General features: G+C 35.6%; 1 protein-coding gene across 1 annotated transcript in view; it reads right to left on the bottom strand.

The window, feature by feature from the left end:
* The window catches only part of LOC128873660 (band 4.1-like protein 4), a 128,814-nt gene extending 102,249 nt beyond the window's left edge, over positions 1-26,565 (bottom strand). The window contains exons 1-2 of the mRNA XM_054117372.1: positions 25,904-26,565; positions 6,802-6,995 (exon numbers count right to left, since the gene is read on the bottom strand). Coding sequence (XP_053973347.1) covers positions 6,802-6,915 — 114 coding nt within the window. The 5' untranslated portion in view covers positions 6,916-6,995; positions 25,904-26,565. The remainder of the gene's footprint in view (positions 1-6,801; positions 6,996-25,903) is intronic.
* Positions 26,566-27,304: the final 739 nt, after the last annotated feature.

Below are 27,304 nucleotides of genomic sequence, written 5' to 3'. Positions count from 1 at the left end.
AGCAAAAAAAAAGGAGAAGAAGTACCAACTCTATTGATTAAAACACTCGTTATAAATCCAATAACAACACGCTGTGCAACGTGTAAGATTACACCGACAAGCTCGACACCTGCGAACAGCCAGCGAGGACACAAATGGACCCAGGTGATAATGACGCCCAAGTACCCAAAAATAATTCCCCACCCCCGAACGCAACGCTCCGATCGTACATTTTCTTTCCGTGTTTCCACTTCGAGAATGACCCTTGTAAAACGCGTACCCTTTTATGCTGCGAGCAGACTCCTTTATCCACGATACAGTCGCGTCCGGATCACGAAATCAATGTCAGACACGAGCGAGATCTCCTACCAAGCAGACCCGAGCACACCCCCCGCCGTTAATTTGAATCACAAAGCCACGCAAAGGGACACTCGTGCCGCAGGATTAACCATGAATATTTATCCCGGAGTCGAAAAAAATAAACGTAAAAAGAGACCGCGACCATTCGAGCGGTTGGACCCCAGGGTTCACGGATACAGACATCAATGAACTCGAAACCGTCAATAACCGACATCCTCCGCCGCGATCTTGACTGCAATTAAGCCGCGTCTCGGTGCATCATTAAATCATAAACCTTCGTCGGCCAGTTTATCCGTACGATTTCGCTCTCCCACGCGCCAAACGGTCGTTAATTTGCCACCGAATAAAACGGGCTGACGGCCGCGTCGGCCCTTACGGCTCTCGTTCCCGATCGATCGGCCCTGTTCCTCCCATTCGCTGGTGTGTGTACACGAACCCTAACTGCCCACCGGGCTTTCATTTAATGACCCGCGTCGGTGGGCAATTACGATCGGTAATTTCAGATTTTCTGTAGCCCCAGACCGGCGGTGGTCGACGCCAGCACGAAGGCGGTCGCGATCCTTCTTGGACGCCGATCATCGCTGACCCCGAGAACGACGGTGTTCGTTATTGTGCGTGCCGATGGAACTTCCACGCACCTGATTTGCACAGGACCCTGTTTAGAATCGGTGACGAAATCCCGATCCAAATGGATTCTATATGAATTATGTATTTTTTAGGGGATCGGAACGATCCTTCGGAGGGAGGATTTGGTGATGGGAGAATGCAAGAGATCATTTGGCGAGGAGGGACCTCTGCAGGATTCTCGTTTATTGAGAAGGGTAGGCTGGGATCAGGTGGACTATTTTTATTTTAACCCTTTCAGACCTGTGTTAGTTTTTTTTCTCGTACTAATGTAATTTAATTATTAGGGTTAACATGGACTAAAATTAGTATGGAAAAAATCAAAAATCAAAATCCTAATAGTGTAGTTTTCGAGGAAAACTGACTCTTTTTCATGTGCACAAATAAGAACATTCGCCCTGAACGATAAAGTCGGTAATTTTTAAATTTTGTGTCCTCAATGGTGGACGCCAGGTCTGAAATGGTTAAGGTTATTTAGACATTGTTTTAGTAGTTTTGTTGTATTGTAGTGTAGTGATGATAATAACCCTACATATAATAAATATGTAGTATTACTCACACTAGCTTTGTTTTATTTAAGATTAAAAAATTATGAAACTATTGCGGACTCAACTAGTTATTACTATTTATATATTGTTCCAATAATTATGAACTATTTTGCGTTTTGCAGTATCGATTTGATGAAATGATTGATTACTTTTATTATGCAGTCATTCAATCTTCACCCATAGATTTTACAAATTCATCTAATTAAAATCTGGTCAAATTTAAGTTCGAGAGAGGCCCTACATGATCCCAAGTTGTAATGTACTCATTTTAAACGAAAAGTACATATATGTGCCTGCAAAGTGTGAAAGAACACGTATGTCAGTGTTTATTTCTTTTATTCATGAAGCAAATAATAATATAAAAAATAAAAAAATAACAGCTACTACTGGATTTTCTTCAAAAAGTATAACTATTTGCTGTATACATAAATATCGAATTTTAACAAAAATGAAAATGAATACTATAGGATATTTACTATATAATATCGTGTTACAATGTACAATGAAATATTTTGTAGAATAAAATAAAGAATATGTCCATTCATAAAAAAATAAATAATAAACAAAACTAAAACACTTTTAACCTGTTATCTAATTCTTTCAAAATTTCTAAGCAACTATTTTAACAGTACTTCTCGAAATAATAATTAAATGGTGTCAAAATACCCCTGCGCCCTTGGTGGTGCAAGAGTTAAATTGATTATCGAATGTTTCTCGATACACAGACTCCGATAACATAAGTCACTTATGTTTGTCGCACCACAAACGTGTTCTGACCCACTGTGCGACGCTCGTATGTTACACGCGGTGCGTTCTTGCCCTGGACCGTTACAGTAGGTCGAGGCATTAAATTTTGGGCGATGATTTGTGCGCGAAATTGGTCGCGGTGCGGGCATGCTTTGCACGCAATCGCATCGCGACGATGAAATATGCAATCCGTAAAGGGAAGTGTTTTATGGCCCAAGCACGCGAGACTCGTTGATCCGAGCCTCTCGCTTTCGAGGGCCCTTACAAGTATTTGCCAAAGTCGAACTCTCGACGTTTGACTTGTGAACTTGAAAAGAATTTTCCGAAAGGGGCTTTAGAACTTTATTTTTTAATCAATCTTCGTAGTCGTAGTGGACACTTAAAAGATATCATTTTATGTTTAATTGTGATCATGTGTACTTTCACAAAAATAAAATAAAATGGGATATATTCTGTACGATTTGTGTTTGATTAAAATAAAAAGAAATTTTAAAGATCCTTTTGAGAAACTCGGGTATTTTATTTAAAAAAAGATTCGATCATTTAGATTTATGATTCTTCTAACGTTTACCATTTCTTTATTTCTATTATAGAAAGTTCTCCAAAAAAGGAGCCTCGAAAAAATTTTATGTGTATTATAGTTATAAAGGGTTACTTCATTAGAACTAAAAACTTAAAAATAGTTTTAATTTCGAATCGCTTATTTGAATTGTTTACATAAATTTATTTCATCTTGCGCAAATTAGAATCAAACGAGGCGAATATACGAATACTGTGAAAGATGTGTAATTAATGAATTACTAACTTCAATATTGCGCGAAATATTTCCGAGAGGACTCTCTTCTCCTTTCGAACTTTCACAAATTACGACGCTTGGATGTAGCTACACGTATATTAAAAAAATTAGAATTTTCGTTCACAGCCTGATGCCGCCACCGGCGCCTCGTTAATCAGTAATTTTCTACTCTGGCTGCGTGTTTTTTCAAACCCACGTGTTTCATGAGTGAACAACTTGCGAAACCAATATAGGTACGATGAAAAGGGCCGGTTAGTGAAGCCGACCAGAACGTCTAAAAATAAATTAAAAATGTGGAATGACGTTTTTTATCTATTTTCAGTTGCACTCTCAAAAATATTGGAAGCTTTAAATCGTTGTATTAGAACCTACATGTATTAGTGGTGATGTAGTGACTACTGATTGCTAATATTAATTACACGTTAGGTTTGCGAGTACTCTGTCATTAAAGTGAAATACTGGTATATATGCAGGCAGTCACAATATTAAATGGACGCGTGACAAGAGGAAACGGAAGCCTTTTTCCAGTCTACGCGCTCTGATCTTAATAATTATTGCGTTCTGACACCGAGCATGGGTATGTGTGTAAGTAAAGGGTTCTCCAAGAAGGGGTTTTAGGATTTTGATTTTTAATAAAACAGGGGTGAAATGGAATATATTCGATTATTTTACCTTAAATGAAAGTACACATTGTTATTAATGAAGAATGATGTCGTTTAAAAGTTCAGTATACTATGCTGTTTTATTAAAAATAACATTCTAAAGCCCCTTTTGGAAAACTAAATGTTATATTGGTTTGTCTGGAAAGACCATTTGTTACCAAATACATAGTTCTCCAAGAAAGGCTTTAAGATTTTGGTTTTTAATTAAACACGAATGGTATGAAATATATCCGATTTTTGTAGTTTAAATGAAAACACACGTGATTAACAATTCAAAGTTAAGGATAATGCTGTTTAAGTGTCCATCAAAACTAAACTGGCAGATATTTTAGTATTAGAAAACACTAATACAGTAGCCCCTTTTGGAAAGCCCTTTAGTTTGAATGTTTTGACATTCTCTACGACTTAGTTCTAATTATGTCAGAATTAATATACTAATAGGCACTTCTTGTTGCCAAAGAAACACCAGTAAACACTATTTTCACAACTTTAGAGGAGTAACGATTTTATCAATGAAGCTATGGGATACTTCACTGATGTACTCCAACAACGGATATTTGTTGCAGGTAGACAATTACGAAGACAAGAATGCAATATCTACAGGTAAAAGCAATTAGCGGGATGCTCATTACGCGACGCGTCTGCGCGAAATTACCCCGTGCCCGTGAACCGATAATCATTCTAAAATAGACGAGCATCGGCCACTTTTGGTAATGGGAGCCTAAGTGCAGAGTAAAGTAAAGCGCTCGTGAAAATCATTTACCATTTTTGTGAAATACATATATTGTACGTTACTACGTGTACGCAGCTGCGAAGCAGGAAATGCACAGCAATTAGAATTCCTCCTTCATGCCTCTTGCAATTAATTTAATTTCTTCCTAACATTTTATGCAACATACAGGAACACGCTTGTAGAACTACATCGATACTTTACGCAGAACTGAAAGCTTAGTTAATGGAACGATAAAATGTGACTGACATTTTATTACAGTTTTATTAAATTATAATTACTGGCTTCGTTGAATTTTATGCGCATTTTATCGAGTTTCTTTAATGATTCGAGGTCGAATTTCTTTTATGTTATTCTAATATTAATCGTTAATGTTAATTTTAATGTTCTTTTTATATCTTATCTTCTTATTAAGCGTTCTTATTATTTTTGTGCCTTGTACCTTATTATTAGATTTCATTTATTTTCATTTTTGTTCAAACTTTGCATTCCTAAAGAGGACAACAATTATCCGGTCACAAACGTTGAATTAAATAAACGTATTTTATTCCGTATTTATTTAATTGATAAAAAAAGAAGACTCCTCTCGCTAATTATTACTTTTTCATTGCGTACATTAACTTTTGAATTTCATGAGATACTATAAAACTGAAACGAGTAATTTCATCAACCACGCTGTTTAACTTTTTATTTGAAAAACTTCAATATTGCGTAAAACCGTGTTTAACAATGTTTTTATGTATTTTCTTATATCTTATCCTTTTATTAAGTTTTCTCGTTATCTGTATGTCGTACCTTATCACGAGACTTTCTTTATTTTTATTATTTTTAATTTTGAATAATTTTGTCTACGATACTGTTTAAAGTTTTGTTCGAGAAACTCCAGTATTGCGCAGAAGAGTGTTCGACAATTTCGCGCACAGAGGAAAAGTGAGTTTGACCGGAGTTCATAAATAGCTCGGAGGAATTGTTATCTACTATAAAATGATTGTTAAGAGTATACGCAAAGGGACACGCTCGTGACACAAGTTCGCCCACATTCCCTGCCCACCTTTTGTATCCTTGATTTCTATTGCCAGAAAAAGCCTAAGCGTGGGTGTACGAAATTTCCGTCGGCTGTTACTAGGTCGTGCACAAGAAGAAGAAATCAATTTCGCATGAGAGTATTTTAACAGCGTTGTTACCACACGTGTGGAACAATGAAACGGAACAAGTTTATTACAACAAGTAGATTAAGATTAAAGTTAATAATACTTGTAACAAGTATGCTTCGTGAAACTCGACACTGCGATCTAAACATTTTTATCGAGTTTCCTTTCGTAAACAAAGTGTGCATTACATATTTTTTTTTAATTTGTGAAAGTATTATTTCGAATTTTATTACTAAAAATTATTCCATTACTGTTGTCTTCTTTAAATGTAAGAGATAAAAATGTATTTTGATGGAATCATAATAATTGATTAAATAATACATTGGCAAATGTTCAAATAAAATTGGAGCACTTTAATCGTCACTTTTAAATCTTACTTTGACAATATTTTATTTTTACTGTGTAATGAGCAATATCATACAAGTCGGAGTTACGATATTAAGTCTCAGAGTAATTTCAAAATAGAATTTTTTTATTTTATTCTGGAAGGTTTTAGAAATTTTACAAATATTGTAAATATTCGGAAACATGTATAAAATATTCATAATAGGACATGTATAATAAAACGTACGATTTAATTTCAATAACAAAAAGTTATACTGTGTAGTGCACAATTTCAAAATGATTATTGAATGCTTCAATTTCGTTTGGGTGTTTCTCAGTGGGTCAATTAATCGATTACTATAATTTCGTTAATATAGATGTGTGTGTAATAAAAATTACAAATGAGTGCAGAACAATACATTTTTATTCCTTGAATTCAAAGACAAGAGCAATGGAATAATTTTTATAATCTGTGATTAACACAGCTTTTCAAGTCTGCTTTCAATAAATTTCTTAATGGATTTGTACAAAATAATCTGCACCCATTATGAAAGAATCAATTCAATTTTTATGTTACAATTCGAAACCTTAACGAATAAAATGTGTATATTTCTGTCAATTGTAAAAGACGAAGTAGGGTAACCTATATCCTATTCATTTTCACATTTAATTGTAATTGCGTATGCTTCCATTTAAAATAAAAAAGTTAAATATATTCTATACCATTAGTATTTTATTAAAAAGTAAAATCTTGGAGGCTCTTTTGGGAAACCTTCTATAACCCCTTTCACAATGGTAATTTGTTTATGAAACAAGTCTAGTCTTGTCTAGTACTTACATGTATAGGTTGGTATAAAATGAAAAGGGTATCAAAACTTACCAAAACATCTTGCAACAGCTCATGCTCGTCGAGAAGTATCACCTTGCAATGAAGAAGACGTGGCCTACGGCTTCCGGCCGGCCTAAGTCCAGGACACAGCCACTCTACCACCATGTCTTCCTTCGACAACCCTCGTTTCCCTTGTAATTCCTTCCTAGGTTTACTCGTTCATCCGCTCATCGGTTTAGGTCATCCTGAAACACGAGCGACGCGCTGTAATCCGATCAAAACTGTCAGCGCGCAAGCCTATGCAGAAAACTACACCAGTGATTCCCAAACCTGTTTAACTCTTTGTAGTTTGAAAATTTTTTTGTGAGGAACGATTAAGAACTTCAAGGTAATTTGGTATGCATCCTTGAAAATTAAAAGCGTTCTTTACGACACCAAACTTTTGAATATATCGCCCCTAAGCCATTTCTTACAAGAAATCTTTACATTTATGCTTTTGTACGAAATATTACGTTGGTCAATTCAAATCAAATTCGATGTTTTTTCATTCTTGTAAAAGTACGTTTCCCATTTCTAATTAATTCCTGACTTTACTAGATTTATAACTGGAAACTATAATATGTACAAATATACCACAAATTTAGTAAATAAAAAGTAAAATTCCTTGTTTAAACAAAGTTATTATTAGGAGGACCAGAATACTTGTTCCAATACTTGTCAATACTTATTTATCATTTATCAGATCATTGTGTACCAATTGATTTTGATCGATCAGGTATTGAAAATTTGCACACTAGATAGCAAAAGGTTGTTGATAACGAGGGCGATTACATAATTGATTAAAAGTAAAAAGTTGTTATAAATTTATTTGTTTGAATTTAACGTAAAAGAAACGACATTACTTTCTGGTCCCTCTAATATTGTAATTATTATTTTAGTTTAATCAAAAATTTATTTTTATTTGCATACAAAAAGAATGCCATCACGAATTTAAACATACTCGTCAGTATATTTTGACTACAAATATTTGCTTCACTTTTCGTTCGAAAAATATCCATATCGAATTGAGTAACTTCCTCCGTTTTCGAAGTCGGTTAATAAACAAGTATTGACATTCGCAGAAACGACATTACTTTCTGATCTCCCTAATATTTGTATCCCAATAAGCATTCTGTGTCAATATTGTCATCCACCTCTGTACCCATTATCCAGACAAAGGATTCTGACGTTATTTTGTATCCCTAAATTACATTATAGTACGACATAAAATCGGTTTCACCTTTAACCGTTCCATCAAAAAGCAAACGTAGTTTCTACATCGGCTCCTTTTATAAATATTTAACAAGCGAGATAAGCTACCGACAGAAATCCATTGTGCCGCGAGACGATTAATTCGTTGAGTGAATTGAACACACCTAAAAATGTCTCGGCGTTCCTGGAACGCGCGGCTTAATGGTCATAGGTTTAACGAAACCAATTAAAATTGTCCCGCACAATACCCGGGCAAATGACCGAATTAACTAATGCTATTCAGCGGAAAATTACGCGTGCAAGCAGCCATGGAATAATGAAACGGTAACGAATTGCAAACCGAGAGACTCCGCCCCCACCTCCGAGGCTTATACCGACGTTTCTCAAACTGTGTTTCGTGGAAAAAAAGACCGTAATTAACGATTTAAATAAATGAAATAAAATAAATAAAATCTTGCGTATTTGCAGGCTGTACTTATGCTAACCTCAAAAACGCGTATTTCTACTTGATAAAAAGGGACGTAGGTGTATATAGAAAAATCTAGTCTTTAGTAAATAAGTACATATGTAACCAACATCGAATTTTTACAATTTTTAAATGACAAGTAAGTATAAATATTTTAAGGTTAGAGAATTACAACTATTTCTCTTTTGTTCAATGTAAGGTACTTTCATTGATTTTTCTTTTCAAATTTTAAATTAATTTGATATTAAATTACATAAATGGTAATTTTGAACATTTCTCAAAACATATATTTTTGTTTATTATATGAGCCCCTGAAAAATCAAACTGTTCCACTGTGCAAAAAAAAAAAACTAAAAAAGAGATAATCGATATGTTACAAAAATTATTATATAATTATTTCTTAAAATTGAACTTAAATCAAAAGATTTACAAAAAGTGGATTTGGTCGGTTTGACTCTTGAAGACCTCACATTGTAGGATTGAATAATTCCTTAACACTGATGAGCAAAAATGCTTACAAGACATTATCAGTTAATTATTTTTCATAAAATAACCATTGGAATTAGCAAATATTGTTTTTCCCACATAGACTAGTAGACGTAAAATTATTTAAAATAGAAATTACCGAAGTACACCTTAAACGCCTCATTTATGCAGATTTTGCATTCATCGTAACGACACCCACAAATAATTAAAAAATCGAACGATCATACGTTTCCTTCCATACCGTCAAATAGTTCATTCAATGCCTCGAATTCTAATTTTTATTCAACGAAGAAACAAATGAAAAATTGCCTATCGTCTACCCGTTACTCGACATTTTTATCCAGGTAAGAATTTCGCTCAGGTCAGACGCTGGCTTGCAGATTCGATCGCGACGCGAGTCAAAAAGAAAATCGGCTCGTTAATCAGTCAGCAGAAGAATACCACTCGATCTGATCGTTAATCAGACGGATATCCATCGAGTCTTCCACGAGATCTACGAAAGGGACACGCTTGTGCGACTAATAGAGTCGACTCTCCGCAAGAAGAAGAACAAGAAGACGATGGAGCAGCAGAAGGGGGGCAAAGGAGGGCACGAAACGAAGGTGAATTATCTAGATCTCGTCGACAGTCGTCAACGAAGACGCGTAGAAGAGTAGGACGATTGGCTACAGGGTCGGGCAATTGATTTCGTGATTTATGATATCTGCTATAGCCGTGCGGATTGACAGTTCTTGCGAGTGTCGCTTTTTAATCGTCCCTGGACACGATTCCCGGACCAAGTTTAAAATAATAATTGACGTTCCGATTTATACGCGTCGTACTTGCAGCCTCGTCCCCAGAAATCCTGCTTATTCATTTTCAGGAAAAGATAGCGAATGATACGTTGCGGAAATGAGACGAAGCAATTCTTTGCACGCGAATAGTTGCTATTTTATGAAGGAAAAACGATAGTTTTGAAATTTGAAAGACGAGGTTTTTTAATTAAATCATTGCCATTATATTAATAAAGGACATTCTAAGAGATTGGCTGTATCTTAGCAACTTTCAAATATATCTTAACAAAATATATTATATATTTTGGTCAATACTCGTACTGTGAAGTTATGGTTGGTTTTGGATTAAAATATTTAAATCTTGAAAAAAAAACGTGAATTTTGGTTATGACAACAATGTGTAGCTCTTTAAGTAAAGCTCATGTAAATCGAAAGATATTTAAAAAATTATACATTTGGTTAATCATGTGGGAAAACAAGTTTTTGCTCAATTTGTTCTATATTATTACATGGAAAAACTTGATAAACTTAGAAACATTTCGAATAAAGAGGCATGTGCTACTGAATTTTTTCAGATTTCCTAATTGAAAATCAATCAGACAAAGAGAAGGTGAAAAATACCAATTTTGTATTGAAAACGTCAGCGCATTGTAATGATATATTAACAGTACGAAGATATTACTGTTACTATTATCCGCAATTTTTTTCAAACATTCAGCACAAGTGCGCCATTAATTAAAAAATTGAAAACCAACATTTTCGTCATCTTTGCTCGTTAGGGTACCTTACAAGGTAGAACTTTCGCATATTCTTTACCCAATTAGTGCTTTATGGCATATTCAACTTGATATTCAGTAAAACAGTGTAGGAATGAGAGAAACAGTACGCAAGCTCCGAAATATCGCTGTTCATCAACGCGTTCGTTCCAGGTGTACTCGAGCAAATTTATGCACGCCCCGTTAGCCGAATAATTATCGTACTATGAGAAATATTTACATAACGAGTTTAAGTAACAAACACAATCGACACCGTAGAATCTGCACGAGGCGTTTGCTTAACTTCCCGCCAAAGACAGGATCGAATAAAGGAGGAGAGCGAAACACGGTTACGCGGCGTAACGGGAATAAACGCGTCGCGATCGTCACGGCAGTCGACCGCTTGGCATGTTACGATTCACAAAACGAACACACAGTGGTAAGAAATCTTGAATAGCTGGCAAAAGTTGAAGAAAACTTTCGAAACGCAAAGACTTTCGAAGAGAACATCGGACTTACGAAGCTTAATTAAGAGGACTGGGTAAACGTCAAAATCCTTCTTCTTTGGGAATTATTTGCTAGGAATTGAATGCAAGACCTTCTACCTTCAACCTTCTGCTTCCATGCAATGTTTAAATGTATTTTAAAGATTATGAAAGTTATATTTAGCTATACATGTATATGTGGTGAAAATGGTCTTGTGTAAAATCGACGAAAGGGCTATTTTGGAGAAGTCAATTTTACAGTAATTATTAATTTTGCAGCAATCCGAGATGTAAACATAAAGATATCGAAATTTCCTTTGAAATGGTTGTTCTAGAAATTGGTAGTTTTATATTGAATCTGTGAAAAATGTTTTACGACAGATGGAGTCTCGTTGTTTTAGACTCTCTATTTTAATAACTTTGTTCTAATTTCTCTCTGTCACAGGCACAGTCTGAAATTACAAGTTTCTATCTTAACTGTCACCAAGAAAATTTAAATTATATCTTTATTTTCAAAACTGGAATCACTCCAAAACCAATAGGACCTCTTAAAAATAACTAATACAATATTTAAAAACTAAATGTTATTCAAATATATATACACAAATTTTGTTTAGTACATATAATATACACATATATTGCCCTATTATTTTATTTTAGATTATTACATTGTTTTTGTTATATTATGTATGTAGATATAATACAATTTGCCTGTTTAAGAGTCTCTAAGATGCATGCAAACATTGTGTACAAGGCAAAGTTAAAACTTGCATTCATTTCCTAGAAATTAATTTCCAAAGAGGACTGAATTTCGGAGCAGTCCTATTTTACTCCTCTCAAAAGACAACGAGTAATACTAATAAATCAATATACGAAAGTGAGACGCCATACTTGTTTGATAAAATCAATTTACAGATCAAAATTGCTTTGGTTCGTCTATACTAAATTACAGCAAATAAAAATCCATTTAAAATTTGCCCCTCAAGAAGCTAAAAAAAACTAGAACAATTACCACACAAATCAAAAACCACTACAAAAAAACGAGGTAAACATATAAATTATTAATGAATAAGGAAGTTAGATCTCCAGTTAAAAGGTCAAAGTTCCGGTTACCAGTGTCTACTATCTGGTTACCTACAAACACCAATAACGTCACATAAATCGAAAGGGAAATTGCACTAAACATAAATTTTCATGAGTACCCGCCTCGGAGCTAGAAATCGCAAACCACTTGTTGCAACTTGATTATTCATAGCCCATTCCATTGCTCTACAGCCACAATTGATACAGTTGATGGTGGGATTAAATCAGCGATCAAAAGTGTACACAATGGATACGCGTCTTCGGAATCACGCGAGCTTGCAGAGGGTTATCGAAACAGACACGATCAGTGGAATCCTCGAGCCGCAAAGAAGGAAAACGAAAGGTAACGCGACTCGTCGTGGATACGCGGTGACTTTTGCAATCAGGCGCGTGCGGGGAGTGGTTTCGCGTCGTTTTGGACGATTTGCTAATCGGCAGAGCGCGCTCGCGGTCATAAATTTATATCCAACGCCTCGAGCCACCGTCGAATGCTTCCTGCTGCTGACTGAAAAATCAGCTCCGCCGGCCGTGTGTACCGTTAGCTCATAGTTCCGACGTAACATCTCGAATACGATTGCCTTTGCTTGTTCGACGTACGCTCGTCCGCGGTAACGTACGTGCGCGTGTACGAGCGAGCTGCCACTTAAAATGCCTTCATCGGGACCTGCCGGCATGCATCTCCCCAGCTAGAGGAAAAACTGATTAAAGAAGAACCCCTTCCACACGGGAATCGACATGTATTGGAAGCTGAACAACGAGTCGAGTTGCGAGGACGTGTTCTGGAGCAGTGGTCGGTTCCCAGAGATGGGCAAAACTGTCGTGTAGTTAAATCAACGGAGGAGACGATGGTATGCGATGGTTGGGGAGTATTGGGTGCTTGAACGAATTGGGGAAATAAGCAGAGTTTATCGATAAGCTCATAGGGAAGATGGTTTGATGGTTAATGTAAATTAATTTGGAAGGTAACAAGGTTAGAGAAAGAAAGGGTTGATAATGGTTATGGGAATAGAATTATGGTAGTTTTTAATGAGGATTGATGATAGATATAAATTAATTGAAGAGGGAACAAGATTAGAGGAAAAAAGGTTTGATAATGAATATAGGAATAGAATTATGGTAATTTTTGATGGTTTGATGATAAACTAAAATTTAATTTAATTTAATAGTGGCCTGATAAACAAGAGAGCAGAAACGCTTTAAACATGTATGGAGATCTCTAAACGTATGTGGAGGCTTTTTATAAAATTAAGGGTCTCAGAGTTCCCATAATTTGAGAGGTCCTGTCTGGTATACTATTTCTCTAAATACTGTTAATTTTAATAAATACAAGATTCTCGGTTTACTACGTTGACTCCAAGATATGAACATTGAAGCAACTTATTTCATTTTTATACATAAATTACCGACTTTCTACGAAACATCAAAGAATTATAAAGTCTCAAGCAACCTTTTCCCGAATTAACTATTTGAGTCCCAGGCATACTCATGAAAATATTTATGAATCTATAATTTTGTTCTTATACAATTGCAAACTATATAATCTAACATTTCCGATAGAATTTATTTTTAAAACCCAATCAAAATTCATGAATCCTATCCAGACTTGTTTTCTGTAACACCTAATCTTCAAAATTAATTTTTTAATACCTTAATGGAAAACCCTGTCACTCATATATGGATGACGTGGCGATCAACTTGTTAATTTAAATATTACAAAAATCATCATTTTTATGGCTGATGCCTCGTCCTTTTTCTTATTTGGCGAACACAAGATTATCCTTTTAAAAATTATTTTCATACTCCTAAACAGTTAATAGACCATAAAAAAAAAATATGGAATAAGTAACGTCTACCAATTTCTTACAAAAAAAAAATGAACAAAGTAAGGTCATTTTCCCAACCTCCTAGGTGTGCGTCCCGCATTAAGCCTAAGGCCGCGCACCAACGACACAGGTAAATTGTAAATTATTATTACGGCTCGATTATTTCCACGGTACGGTATCGCGTTTCGCGCGAATCGTGCTATCGCGGGCTATTTATAACGCGTCGCTATTTGTGTACCAGTCGCGGTGATACACGGCCGAATGGAGGACTGATTAAAAAGCGAAGGTAGCAAGCGTGCGCCCGCGCGGCAAAGAACGACTCAAGGGTGCACTGATAAATGCACCGGTATATAGGCGAGAGTAAATCATTGGGGGTCTTCTTTTCCGTGCAGGCAGTTAGCTTGCAATTTAAATATTTAACGCTGTGTTTTGGGCAGTTTGATATAAATTGTCAAAATTAATTTCTTATTATACAAATGAAAATATAGTTAAATTCCTTCAAACTCGATAAATGGATTTTCCTTACATTAATTTTCTTTCCTCTATTTGACTTTCTATTTGATTATCTATTTGATTATCTTTATCGAAGTAGATTTTGTATGCAGAATGAAACACGTAAAAGGGGTAGCCTGAGTATTTCTGGTATGAAATATAAAAGTCAATAGAAGATAACTTCTTCTTTGCGCATGTTTGCGCATTGCATTCGTGCCGTTACATTAAACAAAAATATTTTCAAAAGTTATCAAAAGGTAGTCCCTTATAGGGCATTCAATTTTTTCTAATTCACATTATAGAAATATTATCAAACTCTATACCCCTATTGCTCAGTTTATAATTATTCAGATTTGTGGCGAATAAAATAAACTTTGTTTGGTGGTTGTTAGAGCAATCAGTATATTGCTTCATTTATCGTCCAAACAAAAATAGTAGAATTACACAGAAAACCACGTGTAAGGATTCTCTGTTCCAATTTCCAAAAATACCTACTCTCAGAAATGAAGAAATTTACATCTATGGATATACGAGTTTATTTTATTCTATATAAAAATATATATCGCGATCAAAAGGTTCCTTGTGTCGTTCAAATTTTATAACAAATAAAATTGCATACTGATCGCTCCAATAACCACCAACAAAGTTTATGTTACTTACAATTATCCAACCCACTAAAGAAAAAAATAAACATTAGCAAATCTGTCCTCAGTTGAACCCTGAAGCTACAACCCTCCCCTTAGAATTCCTAACCCTTTAACGCAAGCTTGACAACCTATCCCAGTATCCACAATCACTTCGACCAGGCGAGAGTAAATCATCGACGAGCCTCTTCTTCGCGAAGAGGGGGTCAGGTGGCGCTAGTAGCAATTTAAATATTTAAACTCCTTAGCCGGCGCAAAATTACGAAGCGCCGCGAGGCGACTGTTACGCAGGACGGTAGTCCAGGAGGCGAGAGTAGGCGCATTTCAATCGTTCGCGACTCGCAATTGAATATACGCCTTCGTCGGTCTCTTCATTTTACAATGTTCGAGCGATTCGAACTAGGAGCCGATGCCGGCGGGGGGGCTTGCCCCCCCTGTTCGAGCCGGAATCAAATAAAAATCGCGTATAAACGTTGGCCGCCGCGTCGCGCAATATATCAACCCTGAAAAGAATGTCCCTACGCTCGACGAATCGCTAAGAAAATTAATGGCTCGTGCTTTGCATTCCCGAGAGAAGCTTTGAATACCGAAGGTATTCGAGTAGCCTTCCAGGTTCTGGCAGCGAACGAGTCGCCCGGCGGCTTCTGGTGCTCCTCAATGTCTCCTCACTGGGTTCGGCACGATCGTCGCGGTTTTGTGAACGTGTTCACGTTTTATTCATTAGCCGACGCGCTCGCCGCTGTCGCGGTGCCCCTGATGAATTATTTTATACGTTTGCACGCGGTACGTGTACGCGCCTGGATATCGAATCCCAATCAGAGACGGACTTGGCCGAGACTTTGGTCTCCATTCGGGAGAGAAATAAATCGCGGACGCGCGTTTCTCGACGCTTCGCGAAACGGGCCACGTTTCGTTCGCGATCATTTCGACGCGATTGAAATTTCACGCGGTTTAAATGCTAATTGAGGTTCTACGGGATCGAATCCACTCGTTCGGTAGTTTATATACCCGTATGCGCGGTCGTTGATCGAATTATCGGTTTGGTGCGGACGAATTGACGTTTTCAATGTGTTTCGAATCGATGACGTTTCATTTCGCGCAATCATAGGTTGGTTATAATCATATTAAAGAGGAAGAAGTATACTGCAACACGTGGGCATTAAATATTAAAAACGTTTGAAACAGAGAAATTACAACTTGAATATCAATTGTTAATATTCGGGATATTCTGAATTGAGCCGTTCACTGCACGAATTGATTAACTACATTACTCATATAAAAATTGTAACATTACTGACGATTATTTTTCGGCTATTCTTTTTTATTAATTTTATATACCGTTAGATAAAGGCTACATCTGTATTTATGCATTCTACAATATTTATTTGAATTTATATTATAAAGGGAATTTTAAAAAACGATGTACACTATTTCGTCGCGTTTCTCAACTGTTTGGTTTAGGGAGTTAATAGATTTGTGCAATGAATGGCTCAATTGTGAAGAATATAGGTAGGTAGGGCTGAGAAATCGATGAAAAATCAATAGAAAGAATTAATAGAAGGAAATAGAGTAGTGCAAAAAGAAATAGAATATAATAAAATAAAGAATGCAAATTATAACAGTAGATAGAAGTTAATGATGACAGAACAATAAGCAAAGTAACCTGAATAAAAAATAGACGGTACCAAGAAAAGGACTGCACAGGCAAAATAGAGAAATTGAAACCTCGTTACCAACTGTAACAAATATTCAGGATATTCTGAATCATAATGGATATAGTTAGAAAGAGTTGAAAAATCGATGAAAAATAAATTAGTAGAAAGAACTAGAGCAACACCAAATACGATATAATAAAATAAAAAACGAAAGTTATAACACCAGATAGAAATTAATGATGACAGGACAACAAGCAGAGAAACTGAATAAAGAATGGACGACGGTCACAAAAGGATTGTGCAAACACGATGCGAATACCTGAAACCGTGGAATAAATATTGGGAGGAAGAACAAAAAAAGACGATGCGAGCTGTGCAATAGAGGAAGGCAAATAGTTCACTTCATGTACGATTGTGAAAAAATAGAAAAATGTTAAATGGAAGAAGTAATTTAAATAAAGTTGATTGGTTTCAGAAATTCAATTTATACAAGAAATAAAATATCGAAGGCGAATATGCAGCTAGTAAATAAGTTAGTTGACGAGGAGAATTGTTTGCATTGTAAAATTGAGTAGTTGATAAGAGCATAATGGACGCGGTTTAAATGCTAATTGAAATTCTACGGGATTGAATGCACTCATTCGGTAGTTTATATACCAGCCGTATCCGCGGTCGTGAATACAGACAAAAAACTATAAAAAAAACCAAGCTCATTTGTGAGCAAACACGCTCGAATTAATAAAATATTTATCTATCTATTTAGAATATTCGTGGCTGAGCCAAGAGCAATTTACAATACAAATTGCGAAAAATTTATAATTTCCAATGCAAATAAAAAAATCCTAGTTTCCTATTATGATAAACTAGGATTAGATTTCAGTATGTTGTCGTCCTGCCTTTTGCAGCAAAGGACTCGACATCTTTGAAGTATTGACTCGTTAAAACGGTTGAAGTGCATCGATTCCAAATTCTTTTCGATTCACCTTATAAAGACTGTGACAGTTGGTTTTTCCTGCTATGTTTTGTGGTTCTAATACCATTTCCTAGTTCATCCGATACCTGTTCGACAGGATTTAGGTCAGCTGATTGAGCTGCCCGCGGTAAAACTTGTAGCCTGTAACCAGTCTTGCAACTTTTGCGGAGTATTTCTGGTCATTGTCATGCTAGAAAACCCAATTAGGCGGTATACTTTTCTTAAGGTATGGCAATATATTTTCTTCTACTGTATTCGTAAAGCCGGCACTTTTCATGGTATCCTCAATTAGTACTAAGGGTCCAACTCCTTGAACGAGGCTTTTCTGCCTACATCCTTCTCAGTTTACTTCGATGTACTTCGTAAGTTCGAATTTCATGATTATATATGAAAATATATCGAGTTTGAATGTGTTCATGTGAAAGAAAAACAAATAGTTAACAAAATATTAGGTATGGCAGACAATTGTGGTAATTTAGTAATCGACAATAATTACTTAATTGTTGTCTTTTCTAATATTTCTATACATTTTTTTATTTCCAAGATGATCCACTCGTGTAATTGCGAGTGGTTTTCCACATTTTTTAGTATTTTGCATCCTCGATTCAAAGTTGAATTTCTTAATAGTGTTTCACGAACAGAGATGGGCAAAATTTTATTAAAATTATTGTAGGTAACGGATTAAAATTTTGTATAGTAATTTATTCGCAATATTCCTTCGATCAAACTGTTATTCATCCAATGTGAAGCATAATTTGATTGTATGATTGAGATTTCAAGTTTTCAAGGTGATTAACAAATTAACCCTTTTCTTCGTTATTCAACATTTTTATCTAGGGAAAAGTCAGGAGCAATCAGCTTTCTCTGATTCTAATAATATTGATTGATACTTGTATTAAAACAAATAAATTAATTTGAAATCATCTCAAGCATTTTTGTCGAATTCTTACTACGTCTTCGATTCTAGAGATTTTAATGTTCATTCTCTAAGAATAAATCTTGTTCAAAGGTAACGCGATTTAAACACGACTATTAACAAGTCAATCTTATGTCAATGTTTTACGTAAATAATTGCATGAAATCAAAATGAAGAATATCATATTGAGAACACTTTCTTTCTCGAGAATTTAATATATAATTATATTTAATGTACCAATTATACTTCTATGTATGATTCTAAATAGTAAATTAAATGTATTTGATAATCTATTTATTTTTATTCATTCGTTCAACGAATCAATTCTTTTTTTATTTCATTCAATAACTCAATATGTGTGACCTACTTCATTGATTAGTTTCATGGTTTTGAACGTCAAATAAAAAATTTATGAACAATCCTTTAGCTAACAAAATGGCGATATCTATTGATACAGTAAGTTTGAATAGATTTACATTAATTTTGTATTGATAATTAATTCTCTGCAATGATTCTTCAATTTACAAAATGTTCTCTTCGTTTTCTAAAAAACAATCTGTATAAAAGAGATAATAAATTCTCTACAATATTTCCTCAATTTATGAAATATTTTCTTTGTTTCCAAAAAATCTAACTATCTATAAATAATGCGTTTCACTACTCTCAAGCTCGCTAATTTAACATAATAAACTGTCAGACAAAAATTTCTATCCAAACCAGAGTTAATAAACGATTGGATGCAAATCCTCAGAATAAATTCCTACAGCAAACAAAATCGGTATCCGTAAGAAAATAACGCGTATCTTTCGACAGTCATTCAAACGCCAACCAGCAGCACGAAGAAACAGCCAGAAGAAGCTGCTTCCTCTTATTACCATTCTTTTGTCCATCCAATCCCACCAGCTATAAAGAAATCATGGTCACGTGTCCATCGTCTATCGTTTTCTCGTAGTCACAGACGTAATTGTTTCCCGTCACGTACAGATACGTTTTCAAGGGATAGTCAACCCGTCGCCTGCAGAAGGTCAAGAGTCCAAGTACACCTTTTGTCCTCGTGTCGTTTGAAAAATCTCTGCTCAATGTGCCGAACTGACGAGTGCCATTGAACTCGAAGCGGTGCGCTCGCGCGAGGCCCGATGCATCCGTGGAACAGGTTTCAAATACAGAATCCCTGAATCTGTCCACGGGATAATAGAAACTGACGGAGCTTAACTTATTGCCACGGTTAACCCATATCGCGGAATTAATTGCCGAGAAGTCTGCCTTCGCCGATTAGCGTGTCCATTTGCTACCCAACCGTGACACCAAACGACCCGTACACCCTGAACAGGGTTCCCAATTCAAGGAACAGTTTTCGCTTCGTGAGTTCCTGCGACGAATAGTGACGATCGTTATCGTTTCGAGTGTATCGACCCTGACTAAGTCTTTTGCACCGTAGGAATCGTTAACGCCTTCCTAATCGGCTATTTCGAATCACAATTATCTCGTCCAGTCGGTTATTTTCCCTCAATTGAGTATAAAATGAAGAAATGTAAGCAAACCTCGGGAATCTCTATTTACTTATACAAAGTGTTTCGTTTAAAGTGGAATGGTTTTTAATGAGGAAATGAATTACTAATTGTGAGGGAATGAAGTATGAAAGATATGTTTTTACAGAAGTTATTTAGTTCAATGGGACAAATTATATTGCTTAAAGAAGTGCTATCTTATTATGGATAAAAATAGAGAAGATTCCATTTACAAAAATTAATTTCTTTGTTAAATCTCACCCACCACTTACTTACATGAAAATTATTTACACCATATAATGTGCCCCTTTATAACAAAGAATTTTTGTTAAAACCTTTTCTTTTGATAGCTTTATGCACTCATGATATATTAAACCATTCTGCTTTAAATGAAATACCCTATATACTTGATAGTTATTTCACGTATGGTATACAATGTAGCACTAACTTTACTGGCCGCAAGGGTATAATTAAAAAGCAACTTTTGCGAATACATCAACTTTTGCTACGCTTTCTTTTAGTTGAGCATACTTTACGAACTTTAATGAAACGTTTGTTCTCGCTTGTTGCAATTTTTTCTAAAATATAATCTTGCAATATTCCTCATAACGTCAAAGGTGAATTTTTAAAAAAAGAAGAAAGGCTGAAATCTTAACAAAAGATTTAGGATAGCTAAGAGTATGATAGCTAAAATACGATAGCTAAGAGCACGACTAAGAAATGCTGCTATAAATGCCGATATATGTTGTTTTCAGGATCGAAAACTGGGTAAACTAATGTAGATGCAAACAAGAGCTAACTCGTGATCAATGAGTAACGTTAGACTGTATAAACACGAGTATAGGTTCTCGCAACCGATCTGCAACATTAAATAGGTTAATATTTGGACACGAGTATACAAGTAGACTCGTGACCGGGCAGCAAAATGTTAGCAGACATCAGACTGTATGGTTAACCCTTTGACTGCGGGACGGCTTTGGAAATTCTAAAAGACGTAAAAGTGTAAATTTAAAAAAAAATATCACCTTATAGAGATTGACAAAACGAAACTTTTTTATGTGTATAATTTATTTATACGACGTTTAGTTTCAGAGATAAAAAATTGTAAACTTACAAGAACTTTTTCCTGAAATTCAATTTTCGCAACGAACTTCTAACTTTTCAATTTTTATTTTCAAAACCTAAACGTCCCATGAATAAACTGTAAATGTAAAAAAGTTTCGTCTCATCATCTCCTATAAGCTGATATTTTTTAAACCCTTTGTTTAACGAATATAAACATTTCTCTGAGCCCAATTCTCGAGGGCGCATATATACGCCCTTCGCAGTTAAAGGGTTAATTAAAGAATCACACGAAAAATTAAGCTAAAGTACTATTGTATTGATAAAAAATATACGGTATTGTTTAGACACTCCAACATATTTTACTTTCTCATATTCTAATGTGGCAAAGGTATAATAATACTGTTGGGTTTCGACAGGGTAACAGATTTAAAAATGATGTAAAGTAATGTCTTGATTACCGAAATATTTTTGACAATCATCACTTTCAATAGAAAAAAATATAACGATCTTAAAAATTGCATCAACTTAATAACATCAATAATTTTGATTCACCTAACTCTAACCTAGAGTATCCATATTATTGGGAATTCAAAGACTTGAGGTATATTAATACACATGTATACGTTAGCTTTTATGTCAAAATTACCGTTATTTACGATTACAATATCCTTTAGAATTAAAAAACATACAATATAGAAGTACAACAGCATATTAGTATGTCAAAATCGATGTACACATAAAAATTGCTTTGGTATTCGATTCAAACAAAAAAAAAATGCATTTAAAATTCCTCCCTCAAAAGATTAATTTTTAGTAAAAAAAAAATATAATTTACTCCAATTGAATGTACCTAACACATTATCAATCTATTTATGTGTTAAAGAAACTGTATTTTTAAAAACTGATGCAATATCTGTAATCACTATGTCCGTCACTATGTTCCATCACTATGAAAATTGAGTTTTTCACGAAACGGTGCGGATAAAATTGGAACCCAACTGCGTGTGATTCGTGTGTTGATCGTGTTCTCAAAGTTTCCGTTGGAATAAAGTTTCATACCACGTCAAATCGGTGGAATTTATAATTCTGTGGGTTAAGTTCACTTATTTTATAATTTTGATATTTGTACTCAAATTGAACATTAATTGCAACTAACGTAATTATAATCGAAAATAATTGTGTCATTCATTAGGAATTTTTATTATCTTATATATAAATCAATTTTTGAAAGTCTGGCCATAAAGAAACCAACGCATTTGTTCAAACAATTGCAAAGAAAATGGTTAGATACAATTTTGTTTTTTAACCATTTTCATTTACTACTCATACGTCTTCACCGTTAACTCCAGAAATTTCATTCTTATCCATTTACTTGTTTAATGATTATTATGTATTGAAAAATGGTTGCACTCGACTTGAAGCAGGCATACAATTTTGAAAATTTCGAAAAATCCTTTGTCCAACATTCACATATATCGTTAAAAACTTCAACAAAGCAAAATTTCAATAATATCTAAATCATTTTACTCCAAAAAATGTCTGACTTCGCCTAGAATGACTCAATCATAATCGACCTCTAATTACAACAAAACGTAACTGCAATTCAGAATTAAACTATCGATCGTAATTAACGTTCAACTGCAGTGGAAATCGACAGCAATTAAATCTTTGATTGATTGAAAATGTAATTGATGATTGCCCAAGGCTGCTCCAAACGTATAGGAGCAGCAAGAAAACACAGAAAGGTCCTTCATCCGTCCCGATCGTTCCTCCCATATGTGCAAGAAGTGAGAAATCATCGTTAAAACGTAGCAACTAGTTTATTCGATCAAGCACCAGCGAGGTGACCCGAGACTCCGAAGTCACAGGGCATCGAAGGCAACATTCCGAACGACGTCGTCCAATTAGTCCAATTTTTCGCGACTCGTAGCTATCGCTGGTAAACGAGCGTCACTCGTAGTTCCTTTGGATTTCTTTGATTTTTCTTCGTCCGGTTTCGTCTATCCTGTCCGTGTCCCCAGCGAGCGTCGCGACGGAAAAGACGCCACCGAGCGCTTTGCTCGCGCATACAACTTATCCGTGGAAAAGAAGAAGCACGCTGTACAGCTCCGTAATTGGTGCTCGCGGCTAATAGCCCATTGTCTGCCATAAAGAAGCGGGAAAAATGTTTCATTTATCCGTGACGTTTTCAGAGCCACCATCGGTAGAAAACACGACGTCGACGATGCGTTTCGGAATACAATACCGAGCGATGCTCCCCGTCCCACATTAAGCATTCGTCGATCGGCTTTTAAGGGGGCATCAAATTATACCCGACGATAAATTTTTCCCTGTTGCTCAGCGCGGAGACAAAGAGATACCGTGAGCCAATAAAACGAACGATAATATCGCAATCATGGATGAAACCGTTCATTTTCCAAGATCTCAACGAGTAATTAAACGGTTTTCGATTTTTGGTTTGAAATCGTCTTTGGAATTTTAACCCTTTGAGTGCCAAGAAGCGATATATCGTTGCTCGAAACTGTAAGTGCTATAACTCATTAAGAAATCAATTCTGCTTTACGAAAATAAGCAAAAAAAAAACAGAACAATAAATTATGTTTATTTACAAACAAAATTCAAGTTCAAGTTTTTGTGGAAATATTTTCTATATACAAATGTATTTTTTGTGAAACCTATAACGCTTTATTTTTATTATTTTAGTAGTAAGGGAAGTCTAACATGATTTTCGTATTGTTATTCGAATTGACCGTAATATGCATTTTTGTTTACAATCATGCATCTTTGATTAAAATTGTCTGGCATTTCTCGGATATGTACGAGAATTTTCTCTGGCACTCAAAGAATGTAGACGTTTTCGTTGACACGTGAAGCAGAGAATGTTGTGAAAGGTGAACAAATGTTTGATAAGCTGTATTATTTTGCTCGTATTCATTCTAAATTAGTAATTACGATGTACAGAACAACACTTTCATGGTAGGTAGAGCAAAACTGATGATGAGTAGTCAGTGTTTTAATTTGGTACAAAATGTCTCAAATGTATTTTATTCAAAATATGATCATGTTGCACCATTTAAATTTTACAGTAATTCTTCTTTATACTAGGGTTAATCATCATGAATCCTAACAAGAGCCATATCTAAAATTTTAAATTGCATCCAGAAGCAGTCTCTCTAATTATCAAATATTTGTATATATATTATAATACAGCACAATGAATGAAGAATCTACAAGGGGCTCGTAAATTAAGTAGACTAAAGAGAGGCATCCGTGAGAATGCCCTTGACAATGAGTCAGAGATGGATACAATTTTCATCTGGATAAAAGTCTCGAGTAACGAATCAAAGATAAAGAATTGTAGAATTGCCACTTGAATAAGTATTTCATAATGACAATAAATAACAAACTATTAACCTGTCCAATTGAATGACCATCGAGAATATCGCCAATCACTGATCAGTAGCGAAATAAACTAACCGGAAATCGTGATCACTAAATTTAAATTCCATCTAAGGCCGTTCACTCCAGTTGTTCAGTATACATCACGGTGAATGAAAGAATCACAATGGGCTCGTAAATTAAAAGTTGTAAACAAAAGCATCCTTGACAATACCTCTGAGTCAGAGACGACCAAAATTCTTATATGCACAGATAAAAGTCTGTATATCAACGAAGGAAGAATAAACAATTTTATATTAGGTTGTCCCAAAAGTTTCTTCCATTTCATTAATAAGTAATGCATTCACAATATTTTATCTCTAATGTTACGTTATTGAATTGCTTACGATTCATTTTGCTCCACTGCTGTTACAACATTAACGTCTAAGAAATCAGGTTGTCTATTCATGTAAACATTAGCACACAAAATAACTGAGTGCAAGTCACGGAAGAAACTTTTGGGACAACCTAATATTTGCTATTAATAAAATAAAATAATTGATAACGGATAATCAAAAATATAACTGTTCGATCGAATGAACGTCAGGAATAAATCTGTCACGTTTGGTAGAAACGGCTTAAGATATGACCACAAATATGATCTTATCGGATTTGGAAGTATAAGTAGTGAGAACTGTGCTAAAGTTACTAGAATTTTAAATTTCAAAACTGAGTCAATTTAATACATAATTCGTGGAATCTGTCACATTTTATGAAATATTCTTTCTTCTGAGAAAAATGGAAATATTTCTTAAACTTTTTCTAACACAAAATAATCACAGAAAGTTCTATTCATTATGTATTATCATAACATAGATTATCCTATCCTTCATCTCTGATCCTCGTAAATTTCGTAAATTTCGTAAATTTCTCTAAAAACTCGGCTCAGTAAATATACAAACTATAATTCAGATTCATAGTCTTGACTTTTATTTATTTATTATGATACATTATTCAAAACTGAAATAAAGGAAACTTTGTTTGCTATGATTCACCAAGGTAAACTGCATAAATTGGAAAAGATTGGTCCATCAAACTAGACTGTCAAATTCAAACACACCTTGTGATTAAAATATTTATTGCTCTTTCTGAGAGAAATGGTAAATATTTCTCAAACTCTTTCTACCAAACGCGAAAGTAACCACAAAATCGCTTATTCGTCATTCATTATCCCAACACAAATTCGCCCATCTCTGATCGTGCTAAATTTCATAAATCGCTCGAAAAATTCCCGAGAAATTCATCCCGTTAAATATAATTTCCAGCCAGAGGCATCATCCCTCTATTCATTTACTTGAACAGATTAATTACAAAGCTGTCGAGTGTGTGCACGCACGTACCTTGACCGCGAAACTCAGATCCCAGATCGAAGGCACGCTGTCGCCGCGTTGATCGATGCAGCCGGTCCCGCTGGAAGGGTCATCACACTTCCGGTGTCGGGACAGCGATGCGACAGGATCCACAGAAATTCCCCGTTTTCCACGAAACGCGCGCACCGGAGTCACAAGGGGTAACGAGGAGGCGATACGCCGTACGTGGGGAGGAGAAGAGCGAGTACCGACCAGGTCCGCTTCCGTTTCTCACTGAACGCGCGTGAACCAGCGACGGTCGTCGGCGCGTTGCTGGTGCGCGCACTGTGACATGTCAGGTGGCGATTTTCGTCTGTCGGGCGAAACTGGCGACGAGAGCGGAAGCTGGCCGACTTGAACCGACCGCGCAGGGTGGAGACCGACGCGAAGGAAGGAAGGAAGCTAGGATCAGCAATCGATGACACCGTCGGGGATTAGACACCCGTGGAACGTGTCAGGAGTGGACAGAAGGCGGTGAGGATCCAGCCGCGGCGAGCGGAGGCGCGCTCGGGGGAACAGGGCAGTGGCTTGGCTCGGATCAGACTGAGCCGAGTCAACCGAAGGATCCAAGATATGCCTTTACCTTGCGCGCCTTCCTTTCCTTCACCTTTCCTTCGCCGCGAGCCCTCTCTCCCTTCCACGCGCGGACGTCCCCTGCTCGCTCGCTCTGTTAATCGTGATAGCGCGGACAGTGACGTACCCAGGCCAGGTCCTTCGCGCTCTCGAGCGTGCCCAACGACGAAATTGCGCCGCGTCACGCGACCGTCCTGAAACCTTTTCGACGCTATTGGTCGCCTCGATCCGCTTGCTACCAATTCCTGGAATTCGGGCCCGAAATTCTTCCGGTTTTTCTTCGAAATTTCCGCGTCGATTCCTGGGGAAAATCGGAAGAAGAAAAAAACTTGTTATGTTTACGTTTTGCTATCAACGTCAACGGTTGGGTAGACAATGGATTCGTTTGCGACGATGGTACGCGAATAGTGTGTACGAATTAGAGAATATTATACAGACAATTGATGTTGGAAAAATAATATTATATTGGCAAAATTTATATGTATAATATTATTTCTATGTTGTGATTATTGTATATTCTTTATGCTTTATTAGGACGTGATGTATGACGGTATTATTTATTACATATTATGATATACGATTGAAATATTTATGTGTAGTATAAATATGTATTAACATCACATAGTATACACATATATAACATACTGTATATATAATGTTAATACATATTATTGTATACATATAAAGCAGTATATACTATATAACACACAATGTTAATTAAATAAAATAATATTTACAATACCATAGATCATTATCTAATTGAATTAATATATTATGTAATATTATCTCTTGTTGGTTTAATAACCATCAAACGATACC

This window comes from Hylaeus volcanicus, chromosome 3, assembly GCF_026283585.1.
Source record: "Hylaeus volcanicus isolate JK05 chromosome 3, UHH_iyHylVolc1.0_haploid, whole genome shotgun sequence".
NCBI lineage: Eukaryota > Metazoa > Arthropoda > Insecta > Hymenoptera > Colletidae > Hylaeus > Hylaeus volcanicus.
This window is presented reverse-complemented; position numbering and strand designations above follow the sequence as displayed.